The sequence below is a fragment of the Coturnix japonica genome, chromosome 1 (genome assembly GCF_001577835.2).
Source record: "Coturnix japonica isolate 7356 chromosome 1, Coturnix japonica 2.1, whole genome shotgun sequence".
In the NCBI taxonomy this organism is placed as follows: Eukaryota; Metazoa; Chordata; class Aves; order Galliformes; family Phasianidae; genus Coturnix; species Coturnix japonica.
The window spans coordinates 110,862,681-110,882,874 of record NC_029516.1 but is presented as its reverse complement, the minus strand read 5'-3'; the positions used below and the strand labels follow the sequence as shown (position 1 = coordinate 110,882,874).

The 20,194-nt window shown below is 40.6% G+C and overlaps 1 protein-coding gene across 3 annotated transcripts in view; it reads left to right on the top strand.

Moving 5' to 3' along the window:
* The first annotated feature begins 1,053 nt into the window (after positions 1–1,053).
* Positions 1,054–20,194, top strand: part of EGFL6 (EGF like domain multiple 6) — a 35,793-nt gene continuing 16,652 nt past the window's right edge. Inside the window, exons 1-7 of one of the 3 annotated variants that reach the window (XM_015848189.2) lie at positions 1,054–1,228; positions 6,625–6,737; positions 7,791–7,883; positions 9,672–9,791; positions 12,754–12,873; positions 14,406–14,540; positions 15,546–15,668. In XM_015848189.2, the coding sequence (XP_015703675.1) occupies positions 1,161–1,228; positions 6,625–6,737; positions 7,791–7,883; positions 9,672–9,791; positions 12,754–12,873; positions 14,406–14,540; positions 15,546–15,668 (772 nt within the window). In that variant the 5' untranslated portion in view covers positions 1,054–1,160. The remainder of the gene's footprint in view (positions 1,229–6,624; positions 6,738–7,790; positions 7,884–9,671; positions 9,792–12,753; positions 12,874–14,405; positions 14,541–15,545; positions 15,669–20,194) is intronic. The other 2 variants (XM_032441246.1, XM_032441245.1) reach the window with 2 other exon arrangements.

Genomic DNA, 20,194 nt, shown 5'->3' with positions numbered 1-20,194 from the left:
TTCTGCCAGGACAATAATTTTTATACTGAGAGGAAGGAAAAAGTATCTGCAATATTAGGAAATTACATTGAGTGTTTCTGTTTTGTTTATGAATTTGAAAAAAAAAAAAAAAAAAAAAAGTAAAAAGAAAGAAAGTCTAGGTGGAGCCTTCTTATCACTTCCTAACTTAATTTCTCTGTTTCTATACACGAGGCATTAAAGGCACATAGGTGTTGGCAGTGTGGAAGGTCAACACTGGCAGCATTAGCTGGGAAGAAGGTGGAGTGATAAATCACAAATGCATTAAACTTGTTCCACCTTGTCTGAGAGTTTATCAGTGTTCTGCTCTAATGGGGTTAATGTTGCACCCAAGGGCAAGATAAAATGTCCTGACGTCCACAAGCACTTTCAAAACTGCCGACAGCACACGTGCCTGGGGTTCTCTTACCTGGAGTTGTTTTCTATTAAATTAAAAGTCACTATTGAATATTATTCCCCAAAAGGACTGAAGGCTCATCTCACTTCTGTCTTGGACAGCTGTTTTACCAGTTCCACTAGCACTGAAAAGCGTGCAGAATGTATTCCCAGTTCTCTTATACAATCCCCAACTGTTGAAGTTAAAGTAAACAAGTAAATCAATGAACTCAAGTCTGAACTTCACTAGTACATTTGGATGAACTATGATGAGAAACTCAGGTTTTTCCCATTGTCTGAACTGTTCCTTTAGGTTGGAAAATACCTCCAGGATCATCTAGTCCAACTACCAACCCATCACTATGTCCCTCAGTGCCACATCTACTCATTTCTTGAACCCCTCCAGGGATGGTGACCTCACCACTTCCTTGGGCAGCCTGTGCTGCTGCCTCACCACTCTTTCCAAGAATAAAATACCGATATCCAAACTGAACCTTCCTTGGCACGACTGGGAACACACGCGCTGGGAGGATTTAACCACCGCGCTCGCTTCGGGTCCCCCCCGCATCCTCCTCCTTCCCCCGGTTCCTCTCGCCCCGCCCGGGGGTCGCCGCCCGCCCCGTCCCGGGCCGTGTGGGCCGCGCCAAAGCGGAGACGGGTCCGCCCCTCCACGCCAGGTTGATGAGCTCCGGCTCGCTGCCCGTCGTCTTACCGCTAGCAGAGCCTGTGCTCGCCGTGTCTGCCGCCCCACCGGCCGCGGGCGGGCCATGGTGCCGGCGCCCTGGGGCTCCCTGCTCGCCTCCTTCCTCGCCGCCGCGCTGGTCGCCGCGGGCAGGTGAGCGGGGACGGACGGACGGGCGGTGCGGGAAGCGGAGCCGGGAGAGGCTCGGCAGGAGCTGCCGGGATCTAGCGTCCCCGAGGGGGTCGGATCGGGGGATGCGGGAGGGTTGAAGACACGGTGACACCAAAGCTGTGTCTCTTCCTTCGGGAGAAGCGATAGTTTGAAGACACTCCTGAGGATGATGACAATTATACCAAGCGTAGAAAGGTGTGAGCTGTTCATGCCTTTACTTTGCTGGTGTAAGTAGGTACCTCGTAAACCTGACAGAGCAGGTGTTTGGTATATACAGCAGAGAGAGGTACGAGCCAGAAATAGAATGGCATTTCGGCATGGGGCTGTGCCAGGGGAGCAGCAGCTGGGGGTCAGGGAGAGGGTCTGCATCAGAGGGCAGTGGGCATTGGGCTGCACAGGGCTGTGGGCACAGCCCCAGTTGCTGGAGTTCAAGGTGCGTCTGGACAGCGGCTCTCAGACATCGGGTTTGGTTTTGGGTGGTGCTTTATGGAGCCAGGGGTTGGACTCAGTGGTCCTCGTGGGTCCCTTCCAACTCGGGATTTGCTGTGGTTCTGTGATGCAGTGAGAAAGGATAAATAAAACTCTGTACTCCTGATGAAGCTGTTACAGAATTTCACCTTGCAATGTAGATAAACCTAATAAAAACCCACAAATACAACAGCAAATGAGCAGCCAATAAGAGGAAGATTGACATCAACAGTCTTCAAGATGCTGTGTGGCTTCATTGCTTATTGTCAAGGCTGTCAGTTGGTTTGTTTGTGATTACAAGTGTAAATGTGCTGTTCTAGCATCTTTGGTGCCAGTATGTTATCCTCTCTTCAGGAATTCCAGACCTAATTTTGAAGAAAGTACTTTTACTCCTTAAGGTGAAAACACTTCAATGTTCACGTTGATTATTTCTTGAGATGTTGTGTGTTTACATTTCATACATACTGGAAGACAAATGCTGTGTCTTCTGTTGTAAGAAAACATAACCTTTTCACACTGAGTTGGAAAATCCTATAGAAAACCCTGCATAAGTTTGCTTCACAGCCTGTTTTGGCCACCATGATGTTGTGTTATCATGGTATCACAGAGCTGAAGGAGCTGGAAGGGACTTTTGGAGATCATCAAGTCCAAATCCATGCTAGAGCTTGTTCCTTACAGTAGATCACAAAAGAAAAAGCATCAGATCTTGAGTATCTCCAGAGAAGGAAACCCCACTACCTCCCTGGGCAGATACCTCCATCTTCTACTAAGATTATGATTCCCCTTTTTGTACTGGGGGGGAAGGGAAAGAGGGAGCATTTGAAACATCTTGATAGAAGTCTTGGATGACAAGAGATTCTAATATAAGAGAACAAAGGAATCATATTCACTCTGAATAGCTAGGAAGAAGGAACAGGAAATAGTAGAAATTAGAATCAGATTGGGGAAAGAAAAGAATTAATTATGCTCATTTCTGTATCTTAGAAGGGTGTGCCTTTCACATCTGGAGTATTAACTTCCCTGCTTTGAGCGCTTCCTTTAAGGAATGTGGTGATCACATGAAGACTTACAGGAACTTCTGTGAGCCCAAGCTGAGCTTTTTTTATACATTTTGGGAGAGACTCCCAATAAAGCAGAACTGTCATGTGGAGTGCCTGAAACTGACTAAAGGGATTTCAAAGGTAGCCATTAAAAGGTAACATCTTTTGGTCCTGAATAATCTTAGTGGTCAAATTGTTAGGTTTGGTGCTAGTTGTTTGCTAGTGACAATATTCAGAATCTTTTCGAAGAAAAAAATAAATGGGTAATATCCTGTCATTATAGTTAACTGGAAGCTGCTAATAATATAACAGACTTTTTTTTCCCCTCAACAGTGGGCAGCTATTGTGTGTGCAGGAGCTGGAAAAAGGTATCCTGTAGAGATCTTGTGGAAATAGTGCACTAAATCTATTCAGCAGATGTCTCGAAGCAAAATAAATAAGTAAATAAAAGCTCATAAGTGTTCCTCTCCACAATATTAAAAATAGACAGGAGATTAATAATAGCTGAAAACAAACAACTCTATTTTAGCTCAAACAACAACTGACTGTTGTATCAGTCTTTAAAAGACTTGCTCTCTTGTCATTTGCAACTGCCATATAGTTTTGTTCAGACGGGGAATAGATCACTCATGAATGCTGGTCAGAAACCTTTTCCATTTTTGAGAGTTTTATTTCCATTTACTTCAATCATTATTATTATAATCGCTGCTAATGGGAATTACAGTCCAACACAGCTATTAGCCCAGTTACTATCATAGAATCCTAGAATGGTTTGGGTTGGAAGGGGCCTTGAAGATCACTCGGTTCCAACCCCCTGCTATAGTCAGGGACACCTCCCACTAGAACAGGTTGCTCAAAGCCCCATCCAGCCTGGCCTTTAATTGCCTCTCTGGGCAACCCATTCCTGTGTCTCACCACAATATTGAGGATATTAGTCCTACTGTATCAACTAACCCATATCAACTGAAGTTAGAATCACAGCATCATGGAATGGTTTGTGTTAGAATGGACCTCCAAAGGTCATCTGGTCCAACTCTCTGCAGTGAAGAAGGCTATCTAGAGCTGGATCAGGGTGCTCAGAGCCCCATCCAGCCTGGCCTTGAAGGCCTGGTCTGCAGGGACCAGGTATCCACCACCTCTCTAGGCAGCCTGTTCCTTCACAACCCTATTTGCAAGCGAAGACTGAGGCAAAAATGTTACTGAGTACCTCAGCCTTCTCCTTGTCCACTGTTACCAGATCAAAGTTCTTGTTAGCCACTTGGTCCACGGAGCAAGTGAACTTTCTGAACATAGAATCACAGAATCATTACGGTTGGAAAAGACCTCCAAGGTCATGAAGTCCATCCCCAATGCATCCCCATTAACCATGTCCCTCAGTGCCATATCTATGTGTTTCTTGAACACCTCCAGGGATGCAATGCTCAGTGCTTTGAAGGAAGCTGTCAGATTCTGTCTAAGCTTTTGGCCAAGTTCTTCTTATCCCCTCTGAAGCTTTCATTCTTTGTAGCTATTATCACCATGCACACCATGTGTAGTTCACTTTTCTTGAACATGAATGTAAAGAACTATGCATAATATAACCTGATACAGCAGCAGTTAAACTTTCCTATCGTTACTGCAACATCAGCTGATATACCTAAGATTCCCATCTCTTTTCTTATGGCTGTGCTAGTGGCTCACAGTGATCTACTGCTAGATAAAATGACCATCTCTTTTTTGTCACCTCAACTAATGAGGCTGTAACTATAAAAGTTCTTATAATCCAATTTGAATATACTTTGCTAGATGTCATCTTACTAGTGTCAGCAAAGTCACAGCACCATAATACCAGTTTGGCCCTCTGTATGGCTCAGTTTGTCACTTGCTACCTATTGCCACAGTGCTGTAAGTTACTGAGTCTGAGGACAGAGTAATTTAGCAGAGATGTGGAGACTGATTTTGCCAGATGATCTGCACAATTGGTCTTCAGTCTCATATTTAAGCTGCAAATTATTCAAGTCCAGGCATTGTTCTCACGCCATGTGGTCAGTGCCAAGCACAGCTCTCATTTAGACCTCTCTGCGCTCCTTATGAAATTGTACAGAAATATCGTTTAGGAAGGGATCAGACATCTCTGGTTTGTATTTCTGCTCCCAACGATGTCTGGAAAAGTCAAAGTGATGTTCATTTTATTTGCAGTATTATGGAAGATCTCCCAGTTTTAACTAAAGTTTGTACTGACATTCCGTGGATGCTGTATACTTTGTAAAGGCATTTTAATTCATCTGATCCTGAGCTGAGTTATTAAATAAAGTTCCTGAGTGAGTCTGTCTTCCCGTGGAAATGAGCATCTTCTGGAAAGTAATAAGATCCAATTTCCTCCAAGCTTCAGGCAGTTTAACCTTCCAGAGGAGTCAAAGCACTATCCAGTTGAATTCAGAGGTGGCTTGGGAATGAAAGCAGAACACTTTTACTATTACAGATAAGTTCAGGGGAGCTTTCTAGCCTATAAGCAGAACATGATAGTTAACTTGCATACTCATAGGTGATGTAAGCCAGCAGCATTTGGATGAATAAAAGGAAAGAAGATTCTTTTACTGCCAATATATCTAGAGGTAGAGTGCTGATTTCTAATAGACATCTGTACAGGAGTTGTAGCTCTTCCAACGTACGCCTTTTCTCCTGCCTCAAAATGAGGTACATGCAGCCATTTAACTATGGGGCTGGTGGCAAAAGCTGTGTGGCTTCAAGTGTGTGTATATATTCACTATTTTTAATAGTTTGCATTAATGATGTTTGCAGTAACTCTTTTAGTGAGAGTGCAACCCATACAGATAAGTTCAGGAGAATGTGTGTGAAGTTCTACTGACAGGTGTTATCACCAGCAATACCATTAATGTGCATTAAGCTGGAAAAAAAAAAAAAGCAAAAATTCCTGACTTGTTGATTTTTTGTTAACTGTGGGACTTGCTATTGCTATATATTGCCCTCTCAGCACCCCCAAACCACTTGATACGAAACCCTCACAGATAAGGTATTTTCTGAGTCAGAAACAGCACTTTGGACTATCTGAAGAAAGTATGTTTTGAGTTATTGCCTGGAAAAAGCAACATAGGTAGAGGATTTGGGTTAAAGAAGGGAATTTTCAAAGGGAGACATGCATGTGGTATAGACAAGTTAAGCATCAGCAGCTGGGAAGTGAAGAAAACCAGGGTCACTGCACCCCTTGCAGCATGGACTAAGCCTAGAAGACTTAGGCTGGTGCAGATTTCCATCAGACTTATAATTTTGACAGCTAACATCGCAGCACTTGATCTGCAGAGTAACTTTGAACCACACTGAAGTACTGAGAGACTAAAATGGCTGTATGGCCAGGGAGTTGTGTGCAGCCAGAGCACGCAGGACTCTCTGCACTTCTGTAATCAAGGCACACATTTGCATTGGCTGTGAACCTTCAGGGCAGTGAATTTATGGAGCTGACTGGATGTTTGGGAAGGTGCTTTGCTGCAGATTCAGTGGTTCATAATCCAAAGCAAAACAGCATCCTGATGCAAGCTGGAATAGCCCTGCTGACTTCACTGAGATTGAAAAAGACTCATTCTAGAAAGGGATCTGGGTCTATTTTTGTTTGCCTTTGCCATGTTTCTCATTAGAAGAGATTGATGTTGTGCAGCTGATTTATTGTAGGTGAGACGCTCTCTTTACCCCTTTTTCCAACTGAATGCAATTTCACAATCTTGTCAAGAAACGCTATTAAATGTTCCTAGGTTCGGTGAGATGAAAATGCCTGACAGTGGATAAAACATGAGGGAAATGCATGGAGGACTGTAGGGCAGAAGGGACTAAAGTGTATTTGCCTGCTGGAGCATGTCTTTATCCTTCCTCATGCAGCTCAAGAGCTCGTGGGCAGCTGGTGACTGTGAGCCAACCGGGGCTGTGTCGCTACGGTTCTAGGCTGGATTGCTGTTATGGCTGGAAAAAGAACAACAAGGGCCACTGTGAAGGTAATATGAGCACTTTATGCTTGTTTCTTCTCTGTGGCTGTGTACTTGGTACTAATAAAGGGGTTTCATGTGAGGCTCCCAGAAGTCTGAGAAGGAAAGCTTGTGTGGGATTGAAATATCTTCTTTTTTGGGGAGAGTGAAGAAAACGTGTTTGAGAGCCTATCATGTCCTTAAAGAAAGAAAAATAAAGAAATAAAATTGCAGAGCTGTAGGTAAATGGCACCATGCAATAAGATGCAGATTCACAAATTCTTAAGTCCAGAAGGGACCATCTGTTCTAACTTCCTGCATACTCAGGCTGAGACTGGAAGCAGACAGTGCCTATGCTGTTACAGCTGTCAAATAAATGCTAAACATGCAACATCTTCTGGTGCTACATATGGATGTGTAAAATCAATTGATGCCCTTTATCTTCAGAAGTGCATGGCCTTGGTGCAAGGCTCCAGAGTAAGCCCAGCCCTCTCGTATAAACTTGATGAAATTGTAAATATTGGGATGTGTGGTAAGGACAGGTGTTTGATCATTTGACAGATGTGCTCTGGATGTTCCACTGTGGGATGGTTCTCAGATGTAAGTGAGGAGATCCAAGAGTCACCCTAGGGTCATCTGACTGATTTTCTGATGGCAGGAGACTGCTTCTGTCACTTGCCTGCTTCAGCATCCAGATGTAGTAAATGGAGATGCTGGCTAGCTGCTTCCCACAGCTGGCTTTCCAAAATAGGAAATAGGGAAAAAGGGCAGAGTATAAAACTAAATGTGCGTCAGATGTATGGCAGAAAGGAGCGTTGGGGAGGGTGCTAAAAGGAGCCCCTTCTTTTCCAGGTATTTACAGACTGGGAAAATTACTCACTTATGTAAGCTGAGCCGGCATCCCTGTTCTCCAACTGAAATAAAGCACTGATTGGTAGCTGTGGTGTCTAAACTAGAGGGAGAGATCTGGAGGAGGTTGAATTTCCATAATAAATTTGTGGGCAATTAAACAGGGGAGGAGTTCTCAATTAGAATGTTTCTAACTTCCTCTTTTTCTCTCCTTTCTCTGCCTGATCCCCTCAGCTATCTGTGGACAGGGCTGCAAGTATGGCGAATGCATGGGACCAAACAAATGCAAATGTTTCCCTGGATTTACAGGAAAAACCTGTAGTCAAGGTTTGTGCACATGGAGATATTACCCCAGAAAGCAGACTGGTGATTTTCTGTCCTCTTTTCTTTTAATAGGGGTTGTCACTTTCCAAACTTTTAAAATGAGACCTTTTCTTATTTTGCATAGAAGACTTTAGAGTAGTTTGAGGCTCTTATGGGTGATGCTAGACATGCAAGATGCAAGCTCTAAGTCTCCTTCAGCAAGCAGGACTGTGAATCCTCAGCCTGAATCTCCTGCAGGCTGCAGATAGGGCCTCACAGTGGCAAAGCAGAGAGGTACAATCCCCTCCTGCTCCCTGTTGGCACCCATCTTTTGTTGCAGTCCAGGATGCTGTTGGCCTTCCAGCCTGCAAGAGCATGTTGCTGGCTCACATCCTGCTTTTCATCTATCAGGACCCCCAAGTCCTTCTCTGCAAGGCTGCTCTCACTGGGTTCTTGTCTCAGTCTGTACTCCTATTGGGGATTGCCTCAACCCAGGTACACCACCTTGCACTTGGTCGTCAGATTGTTGTGTGCTTATTTCTCAAGCATGTCCAGGTCCCTCTGGATGGTGTCTCCTCCCTTCTATTGTGTCAACTGTGCTTGCAGTACTGCTGCACTTGCAGTAGGTTCAGAGTCTGAAGCTTCGTGGAAGTAATGTATAGACCTACACATGCAAATTGCCTGTTAGCTCCCTGGGCTGTCCTATCTTCATGGCCAGGAAATGTTTAGGAAAGTGAACTAAGCTGTAACAAATAGTTCTCTGCATATATAGGTACCACAAAGTTTATGAGTGTTCTGGAGTTCTTTTTCTCTGATCTACAGGGTGCACAGATGGTTGTGAACAGCTGCTTCTCCTATTAGAACTGGAACTGCACAAGCTCAGTGCTTGGAGTGTAGCATCTCTGCTAGTTACACTGTTGGTCATTTGTGGCATTAAGTGCCAGTTGAATGGGCTGTATATGCTGATGTATTCTGTTAATAATTTCTGCCTGGTTGCAAACCATGTGCCAAAATATTAGAGACAAAGTTGTCAATTCGCAGAAGTCACAAGCACAGATTTTGTTCCTTTGTTGTAGGACAAGTAGCATTCACAGCAGTGCTGCTGGTACCACATAAATTGAACTTGTTGGGATTCTGTTTTTCTCCCTGTGGAAGATAACCATGGGAGTTTGAAATCAGCTTAGCTTCTTGCAGGGTCTTAAATCGCACATTGTGAAAAGGTGTCGGGATGCTTTTATTCTCTGGGTTTTGAGAAACTGAGTTTTCTTGTACTGTTATTCTTCACATCACGTGTTTCTTTACATATACTGTGTTCCATCTTGACTATACATCCCTGCCCTGAAAACCCTGTTGCCAGCATGGAACTCGTGAAACTTCTTTGTTTCACTTTATCTGAAGCTGATTTGCAGTTCTTAGTCTAATGTTTTAGCCTTTCTAGTACAGAGGTCATCTGGAGAGCTGAAATCTCCAACTAGAATTTGAGAAGCCTGAAAGAATAACTCCCAGGAAATATAGCAACTGCATTCTCTCCTGACCCTTTCACCTCTTTCTAATGAGCTGACCAGACGTGGCCAGAGTTTACATTAGTTTTTCAGGTGTAGAAGTGTATGTGTAGAAGTCTATATGTGATAGTTTTCCAAGCATTCTTCCAGCCAGATGGTTCGCTACATTCTCATCTTGCAAGGGTCTGGCTCATTCTCTAGGCTCTTTTACTGTGGGGAATTAAAGGCATTAAGCAGTATTGTCAGCATATATGTATTACTGTATACTTGTATGTACTCAGCACTCACTTCATTTCAATGACTTCTGCAGATCTGAATGAATGTGGACTGAAACCACGTCCCTGCGAACACAGATGCATGAATACACATGGCAGCTACAAGTGCTATTGTCTCAATGGGTACATGCTCATGCCAGATGGCACGTGTGCAAGTAAGTGACAGAGCTGACACGGTAGGCACACCAAGATCACCTAATCATATTTGATCCCAGCAACATTTCATTTTGTGATAGAAGAGTTTAGCTCATTTAGGATAGGATTTTTGCCTCAGCAATTTTAGTAATGTAAGCAGCTGACAGAAGCTTTCAGTTTGACCAAATAAATTAGGTCATAACTGTATTTCTGGGGTTCAGAGGAATTTTTGTTCTTTTAGAAGTAAAAATATTTGGTAGTGCTACCTCAAATGAAAGACATTATATAAGCTTGATGCACAGCCCTGCTGTTTCATCTGCTGAACAGATGAAGCTTTCCAAGCAGTGCGTCAATACTGAGTATAGTTGACTGTGCTGAACTTCATGCCATTACTAAATTTCTGCACACCCTGACTAATGTATTTTCTGTGAGTGCTGATGTGCTTCCCACAGTTGCTGCTGGCATCTTGCTAACATTTGTCTGCTGTGCTAAGTCTTATCTGAACTGTGCTTCTGCCTATTTTCTTTGTGGATAAGAGAGTATTCTGCTTTCTCAGCCAGACTGATTTTCAGACTTCTTATTTTTCAATGGTAGTGTTTTGTTTCTGAAAAATACTTTTTTTTTTTCCCCCTAGTAAAACCACTTCATACAGATAGTTTTGCTTTGAATTTCACAGAACTCAAGGTAGCATGGGGACAGGCCATTTTAGAGTCTGCTGGGCTGAATGCTCTGTGCAGCCACTTGAGTGAACCAAGTCAGAAAACTAGATCCAGACTGTAACTAGGCATTCTTGCTGGATTCGTTTTAAGTCTTAGTTCTGGATGGGTTTCCTGATTTAGGAAACTGTGTTTGTGCCAGATTTGCACAGAAATCAGAGTTGCGCTGTCCCTTACAAAACACTGAATTTCTCACCAATAGTGGCCAGTTCAGAATACATATGAAAAAACTGCCTGAATAGCTGTAAGCCCAGAAGCTTGTATTTCTCTTTGGCACATAAACATTATTTTCCAAACTCTGGCAGATACTGATGCAGAATGAAACTAAATTTCAGGTGAAAAAAGTGTTTTTTCAATGGATGAGAAGTCTTCATGACTGTAATTTGGGAGACCAAGACTTGTGTGTTCATCCATCCTGAGCTGCTTTAATTTAATCCGTCACCTTCCACTTTCAAAGAGATTTTGTATACTTTTAAAGCAGAAACTATGAATATTGGAATATATTAACGGAATAATTAACTGTTTATTCAAGCAGAAGTTGTTCTTGATTAGTTCTACTTGACTCCTATCTCACTTGATGCCAACTTAAGCTTGTGCTCTTATGAAATGCTGGTTTAACTCACTACTCAACTCGCTTATTTACCTAATTATCATTTTATTCAGGCAGATGTTTTGAGTAAATGTTGCTTCTTTTAAATCAAATTCTCCATGATGTTAATCTCAACAAGAGGAAGTCCACCTAGTCTGAGTGTTCGGCCTTAGCTGGGGGACCATGCCAAGTACTGTGGAACCAGATGTAGGAGGGTATCAGAAGAGTTTGGGTTTTGACCACCGGGAACCACTGCTTCATGTAGAGGGTAGGTTAGTGCCTAACACAAAGTCATCTGAAACCTGCAGGACGTACAGTGCTGAATCATAGCATTAGTTTGCCTAATATTCTGTCTTAACTTGGCCAACAATAGAAGCTTCAAACAAAAGAGGAAGAAAACAGAGAATGACCAATTGAAGAAGAATACTTAGTAAGTTTCTTTATTGTCATTTAGGATGGATAGATAGGATGGATAGTAACAAATGTCCATGTTTTTTTATCTTCCCTGCTTCTACTTTGCACATCTTCATCAATACTAAAATAGAACCCCATTTCAAATATAGTCAATTTTATCACTTATTTGCAGAGCCTAAACAAATCAGCTTAAGAAAAACAATATTAACAGCAACAGAATATGCATTGCATTAATATAATTTGGCTGTATCTATAAGTGCACCTGCTCACATCAGTGGCCTTTCTATGCACTTTGTTACACACATTTTGAATCTTCTTGCTCCTCTACCAATGGACAAGTTGCATCTTGAAATAAAATTAGTATCTTTTTCTACTTAAGTGATGAGCCAGTACTCAAGGTCTGGCAATTGCTTTTGTCTCAGATAACTTGACAACTGCTCCAGGCCTTCTAGTTAGAAAGAACCTATATAAACTTGTGTTTCCCTGGATGCAGTAAAAGTGAAGTAGTGGAAAAAAATACCTTGGCATAAATCTCCAACTATTCTAGTAAATGCTTCCAAATGCTACTTCTCTCCTTGGCATTGTAGTACTAATGCATGCAGGGTATTTTCAGAATATTAGACTTAATCTCTTTATAAACTTAGTACATTTGGTCTGCTTTTCTAGCCACTCATAACACTCTCTCAGTCAAGGTCTAAACACATTTTTCTGTTTAAAGGCTAATCAAAATCATTTCCCTAGCCAATCCCAGACAAACAAGACTTGTGTACTGACTAGTGCCTCTTCAGATTCAAGTATCTGTTCTGTAAAGGATCAAAATAAATTGTGCTTTCAAAGTCCATCAGACTAAGTAATTTTTAAGTAATTTTAGGAACGTTAAATGTTAAGAAATAAAAATGTTTCTCTTCTGTACTGCATGATAAAAGGCTGAAGTGATGAAAAATGTAAAAAGCCTTTTTTCTAGTTTGAGCAGTTCTGTCTGTATCTAAAAGATCGTAGCAAGTCAGAACAGGTAATGGAGAAAAAACAAGGAATAAGAGCAGACAGGGAAAGAATAAAATGAAGGGAAGGAGAAATTTAAGATCTGTCTCGTGAGTTTCATTGTTAATATGTTAATGTATAAACAGCTTGACTAATGATGAGTGGGATTTTGTTGTTCTAATTAATTATTTTTCTACACTCATTCAAATCTAAATTAATGATGAAGTATATGTTAGCAGCCTAAATTTTTGCTCTTTTTGTTATTTTAAAACCTGTTTTCAGGCTCTAAGACGTGTGTCGCTGCAAATTGCCAGTATGGATGTGAGGAAGTCAAAGAGGAGGTACGGTGTCTTTGTCCATCAGCTGGACTCCGTTTGGGACCAAATGGAAGGACGTGTGTTGGTATGGTTAAAGAGCTCACTCTCAGCTTCTTTTCTGTTGGATCTCCAAACTCTTGAGTTTTTGGGAAGTAATGAGTGTTTACCCTCCTCACTAGCTTTACTAATTCTGCTTGTTATTTACAGTGTGAGGTAAAGTTTGCATGTTTTTTAAATAATAATTCTTCTAATACTGGCAATATAATTCTTTGGGCTAGTTCCATCCACAGTTAATAATTAAATGTTTTGACATACACTGTAGTCATTAAGGGATTCTCTGTTTCTCTGAAACAGCTACATGTAATACAGGAGGCTGTCCCACTGACATAATGCATTATAAGGTTTGGGAGTCATGTTGGGATGTTTTTTCATGTATTGTGGTGACCCATAATAGAAACTTCTGTATTTTTCTACAGAAGCCTTGACATCATTTTACCTAGGGATCTCCAGTGATAAGGCAGCATTGCTTCCTAACACTTGGTACTGTCTGACCAGTGCTGATAACAGGGCAAGTGACAAAGTCAAGTGATAAATCAGGTCCAGTGTCTGTCCAAAGAGTCTGGTCAACAGTTGGAAGACAAGATGGGAGATAAAGCTGAAACATACATCCAGGGAGTCTGTCCAGGAGACGGATCTGCAGAAAAGCTACCAACAGAGTAGTCTTGAGGTCCAAGCAGCTCCATGTCAGATGCTACTTACCAGCACTTACTGGTTGAATGGTATCTCTATACTAAAGAATGTTTTAAATGAGAAGTTTGACATGTCAGATATAGAAAGGAGTTTCAGCTCTAATGGCCAAAACAATATCATGCTTAACATTTCAAAAAACAAATTAATGCATCATCCAAGAGGCAGTGTTACATCTAAGGGCAGGTACTATATGAACTATTCTCCTTGATGTACAGCTGTAATATCAAGTCAGGTCTGAATGTCATATAGCATGAGGCTATTTTTTTCATTTTTAGGAACTATAGAGTAAGCCCATATGGATACTTCGCTTAATTTCTAAACTGAAAACACTCTATATGAGAACATTATTTCTCTCTTTCAAATGAAATGAATTTGTAGTTGGAAATATTCAGCTTTGTAGAATCAGTAAGGCTCTCAGATTACCAGCAAGCAAGTTAATTTTTGTTTGAATTGTTTAAGAGCTACTTGAAGGTGAACGCTGTTGACATATGTTATTAAATAGAATCAAGAAGATAAGTGGTTGTGTTCCTGAATTATTCAGGCAGTTGTTTTTATTCTCTTATATTGAGTCTATTTGCATTTATCTTGTTTGCCCAAATGGATTTGGAGGAATGCTGGTACATACTGATAGAAGATATAACACTCAAAAAGGTATATCCAGTGGTTAGAAATAGCATACCCCTTCTTCCTATACAACTTGTGTTAGGTCACCCTTTTCTATCACCTGTTTTCCATCTCTGAAATGAGAGAGCAACTTCCTGCTGTAGAGCATACTAGATGTGTAAAAAGTTCTAAGATCCCAACTAGTTCCTGCTTGACCATTTTAATTTCTCTTGGATCTGACCAGCATCCCTGTTCCTGCTCTAGATATTGATGAATGCTCCACTGGCAGAGCTGTCTGCTCTTTCAATCGTAGGTGTGTCAACACATTTGGAAGCTACTATTGCAAGTGCCAGCTTGGTTATGAACTGAAATACATCAGTGGCCATTTTGACTGTGTAGGTAAGATTTAGGCAATGAAATTTACTTTTCCACTTTCATTTTTTTTTTTTCCCACATAAATGCAACTTTCCTGTCATTATTTCATATATATTGGCCTAGTCTAGAAATTCTACCTTAGTAATGTCACTAAGAACAGTTTTTATGACTCTTGGAGTTTTTGCCTTGGTTTTCTCTGTGGCTTTATTAAAAACCTGATCACTGGTACTTGCAAATTGCATTGCCTCCTTGTACAAAGTCACCTTTAAGCCCTTGCAAATGACGTACAAAAGATGGTCGTTTGCTAACAACAGTTGACGAACTCCAAGAAAGTGGTGGTTTACTTGACCTACATTATGCCTGGAGCCAATCAGCTGCTAAAAATGAGACAATGTGGGTAAAATGCTAATGGTGCAAATGTTTGTGCAATGACTTGACTCCCTCATATGGGAGAAGTCAGAAACATGTTCGTGATGTAGCGAAATAGTGATAAAGGAGAACAAAATCAGTTACTCTTTGTGTTTGTACCTCTTCTTGTCAGCTAAACATAGTATTTCCTACTGAAACTAGAATTGTACCTTTTTCATGCAGCATCATATGTATGCCTCGAACATTAGAGGTAGAGAGATGATGTCAAGATCTTGGCCTGCCCATTGTTAGTTTCAATTTCATTTCTAGAGTGAATGAGTGGGGAAGACTTGGTGAATTATTTTAATTGATACTACACATTTTGAGGTGCATTTTGTTAACAGAATACAGTGTACAACCTACAGTTTGAATCCTGTTCTAATTCAAAAGACAGCAGCATTCACTTTGCCTCTACTGGGATGCTTTGCATAAACATAGCTGTACGACGGGAGCTGAAACTAAGCATTTTCTCTTAGTGTTAATTCTTCTGCCTCCAATGGCCTCTGGACCATCTTAGCACTAGTAACTCCAGTGCTTACAGTACAGCTACAAGCAGGCTGTCATGAAGCTTGAGTGTCAGCAGAGTACTAAGAGCACTAAGGCACTTCTGTCTTTCCCTAGATGTAAATGAATGTGTGACAACCGCACACAGATGTAACCTCCACGCAGAGTGCCTCAACACAGAGGGATCCTTCAAATGCAAATGTAATCAGGGCTACCAAGGAAATGGATTTGATTGTGCTGGTGAGTACCTCTGGATGCCAGGAACGGTTCTATCTTCCTTTTCTGCAATAATTTATGGTTACAAGGAGTTTTCTAGGAAAGAACGTGCTGAAAAGTGCTGTAATAACCACCAAAGCAAACCTCTGCATGAAATTGTATATTCATTATATGTCATTGTGTAGTTAGTACAAGTATTATTAGCTCAAATAAACTTTGCCCATGAATCCCCATAGTATCACTTGAAATCTCAAGTAGAACAGAGAAGAGGGTTATCCCTGAAGAAACGGGGAAAGTAGCTTTAAACATTAACTCCTGATTTAAATTTTCACAGCTAGCCTCTTGGAGGGCTGATAAATTCCTTCCAGAAGAGATTCAAGGTAACTTAGAAATGAAGTGAGAGAAAGGAAGAAAGCCATGACTCGTGTGCTAAATAATTTTCACTTAAAATTTCACCTTTGTCTAATGAATATTAAAGACTTCCTTTAAAGATGTCATTGGCTGTTTCTAACTGCTTTTGACCCTTCAAGAAGAAAGATGGAAAAGGCTGCCTTTTATGTTTAAATGAATGTTTTTACTTAGTATCTTTGCTTAATGAAATCTATGTAATATATAAATCTCTTTTTCCTTCTCCCCCACCCCCCCACACCCCCCCACACCCCCCAAGTAATCCATGATCAGATATGTATTATTACTATCCATGAACTCTGATGTCCTGTGGGTCTGTATTATTCATGTTCCAACTCTCATCATAATGGTAGTAGAAACCTTCAATATTACATCAATGTTGACACTTGCAGCATTTGGAATATGCTTTATCTGCATGAGAGTTTATTGATCCTAATCCTTTCTGCATTTCATTTTAAATATACCCTCTCTGTATTGGCATTGGTTTGAAATCAATGGTTCTGACTCCAAAGGCGTTTGTATCCTTTGGCTCTCAGATCTGAGTTATTTTACCTTTATTTTTTTCTAATATACTTCTGTAAGAATGTATTTGGCATAGATTTGGGGCTGGTTTTTTTTTTTTTGGTTTTTTTTTTGGATAGATTAAGAATTTGGTAGCGCTTTGCCAAAACTGTATACATGCATACATACATACGTGTATATATATAGATATATGCTGCATAAGTATGTGCGTGTATGTGTGCGTTTTCTCCTATGGTATACTCCAGGAACTCATTGCATTCTTGCTGGTGTAGAAGTTTTAGCTGTTTATTCTTCATAGTTTTGTTACAACGTCTCTTAGCAATCATGCCTTGGTGCAACCCTGAAACAGTCATTAAATGTTCCACACTTTCTTTAGAGTTATGCAAATACAACTTTTAAAACCCAAAATTTATCTAAGATCTGAGATATCCCAGTGAAAAGCAAAGTGAGTAATAAGCCCAGGGTTTTATCTGTTATTATTATCTGAAGTTATTTTAGTACCTATCACTGTAAAATTGGAGCATGTTAACATATGTTAAACACAAAGCAAGCAGATGCCTTAGTAGAGCTGAATCTGTATTTGGGAAAATAAAAGAACACAGAGTTTACCTCCTAAGTTAATTTTCTGCTTCTACTTCCAGTTGACTTTTGATTAGAAGAACTAAACACAAAAAAAACCCTGGGTGTTACTGAAAGGCTTAATTTGGACCTTGGCAAAGCTGTTTGGAAGGTTTGCCACTCTCAAATTCCAGTTACGTGCCAGTTTGCTTGCCAGACTTCATCCCTTGTGATTTATCACTGCAGCTGACTACAACAAAGGAAGTAAGCAATGAGGCTTGAGACCTGGGTGAATATCAGGACAAGTTGATAATACACATCTTGATGTGGTTCTGTTAAGACAAAGTGTATCATCAATAAATGTTGAGCAAATATATTTCTGGGCAAAAGGGCTTGCATTATTCTGCTTTTTTGTTTTTAATGGGAAGCTGAAAATTTCAAAGGAAAATCTCATTTTGTCCTAGTTATTATTTCCTCAAGCAGAAACAATGCAAGAGAAATGCTTGCTTAAATGTGAACAAAGGAAATATTTTGCTTATGGAAAGGTTATCACACAGTTTTTAGTGTCTGGCCCTATTTAAAAAAATAAGTGCTGAAAATGGAGTATTCCATTTTTTTCACTGGCATTTCTATTACATTCTTCACTCTCAACACACTTCCTCATGTCCTATTTCCAATTACTGTATCCCATTTGTCGTTTAGAAGAGGAAAAGGCATTGCATTCACGAACTTAGGACATACTAAATAGAAAATGAATGTAACACAGGAAAGGATAGAGGAATAAGACACAGCAATGAGAAATCAGAGACATTGGCAGAAAGTCAAAAAGCAAGGGACCAACTACAAAGAATACAGCAATAGAGAGAAGTCAGTGGTATGCTTTTCATACATGTGAAAAGCAGCAATGCTAAAAGGAGACTGGATTCTCAAGGTGGAAGTTCCCACACAAACACTGCCTTTCTTTGAGGGAGCAGTTGATTTTCGATGTTTCAATGGTTCATTTATACTAGAGTTGTCAAAAAAAGAAGTGAGCAGTGAAACAGAGGGGGACAAGATGAGTTTTATCTGAGCAAATGTGACAAAAACACCAATTAGATACAGCAATCTACACTGAAATGAGAATTTTTCTCCATGTTATAAGACAATTGTAGAAAATCACTGAAGTCAGAGGAGGTTTTGCTGCTGGGTTTGATAGACTGAGAACACTGTCCTCAGAATGTGGGGGATCGAGGCTGTGACTGTGACTACAGCTCCTGCAGCCAATTCCAGCTCCCAGCAGATGTGCCTGGGGTTCTGCTGCACATAAAAGAAGGGCTTCTCAAATATGCCCTCAGTTCTGTGTATAATTATTCCCATGGGTTCACAGTCCCATTTCTACAAGGAACCATTAGTTTTTCATGGCAATTGTCTGAAGTACATAAGGAACTGGTTACCACGGCAGCAGTGTTAACATAACAAATGAAAAACATTTTAATATTTTAATATATAGCTTAGTTTTCAGACAATGAAATGAGAGGAACTAAGCACACTTTTTATAATGAAACTTCTATGACCGTATCTCCTCCTGCTACCAGATAACGTAATAAGTGAGATGATGTCAGATTCATCTTTGTACAGAAGGTGGGGGGATTTATGCAGCTTATATATCAACATGCTAACTCAGCAGAAAGCTGCTGAGACATCAGGCTGCAATCAGTGCTGCTAGCCTGAATATGACCGGAGGTTGTTCANTGCAGACATTTCATTTGAGAATTTATAGAAGTGCAGGCTTTCCAATGCTCCCTAAAAGGATCCTAGCCATTTCCACATTTGGCCTCTATCTTGCTGCAATCTGTTGCTTTTCTCAGGTTCATATGCTTCCTGATTTCCTATTGTGAATTGAAAAACCACATTTCCCTCACCATATGCTTCAATGTGTATTCCAGCTTTTATTTAAGAATAGGGTCCCAGAAGGTTCCATAAGCAATTAAGATTCCTTGGGAAACATGAACCTATTTTTAATTCTCTTTTCTTATAGGAAGCTGCAAAATAACAGGAAAATGCAGAACTAGCTTAAAGCCTTCACCCTTCAGGCATTGCTCTTAAAGCGTTAACAATGGCACTCCTTTTAATGCTCTGCTGCAGACAGAGGTTTCTATTCTTTGTTATGCTTTTCTTTGCTGGATATCCAAATGGCGGTACAAAGCCGTGATGACTCTCTTTGTCCCTTTCATATTACTCAGGTTCCAGTTTTGCTCTCAGGGTAAACTATAAAATCTATATATGATTCTGTTTTCCTGTTAACTTGCCAGTTCTGAGAAAAGTTTGGGTTAGAATCATGCAATTTCAAAGTCTGAAAAGCCATTCTAGTAATTTCACTTGTCAGGCCCTTATGATTCAATTAAATATGGATTCAAATGCTGCTGTAATCCCTTGACATGTAATACTTAAGATTATGATGCTTAGAAGACCATAATAGTCTAGAATCTCTGAATTAAACTATATATATTAAGAATGTCTTAGGTTTCTCTGAAATATATATCCTTCACTATGAGCTCTAGAACTTTTTAGAGTAAATTCTGAAGCTGTTGATTTAATCTGTAATCACATCCGCAGTCCTTCCAGATGCTCTAAATGGTTGTCTGTATCACTCATCCCCTCTCCCACTTTTGTATACAGAAGCTACAGAGGCAGCTACAAAAGAACTTGTAGGGCAGTCTCCAGGCTTATCACCTACTAGGTTTTCAAATCTGTTGCTAGGTGCAAGGTGAAAGCAGTGCAGTGTCTGTGGGGGCAGTGTAAGCCATCTCCTGTTGCAGCCCTCCTGCACTCAGAGCCATGCTCAGCATCAGCTGCAGTCACAAGGCACGTGTGAGGAAAACAGATTACTGCCTGACCTTCTCCTGTACCATCCCCAGAGCATTTCCTTTCACACAGTACAGCACAGAGACAGGAGGTTGGCATCTGTTCTCTATATTTTTTCCAACTCAGCTTTCACGACTTAGTCATTAAACATCTTATATTATCTGTCCATGGTCTTATAGTCCTACACAGAAATATATGTTAGAAGATTTATTTCTAGT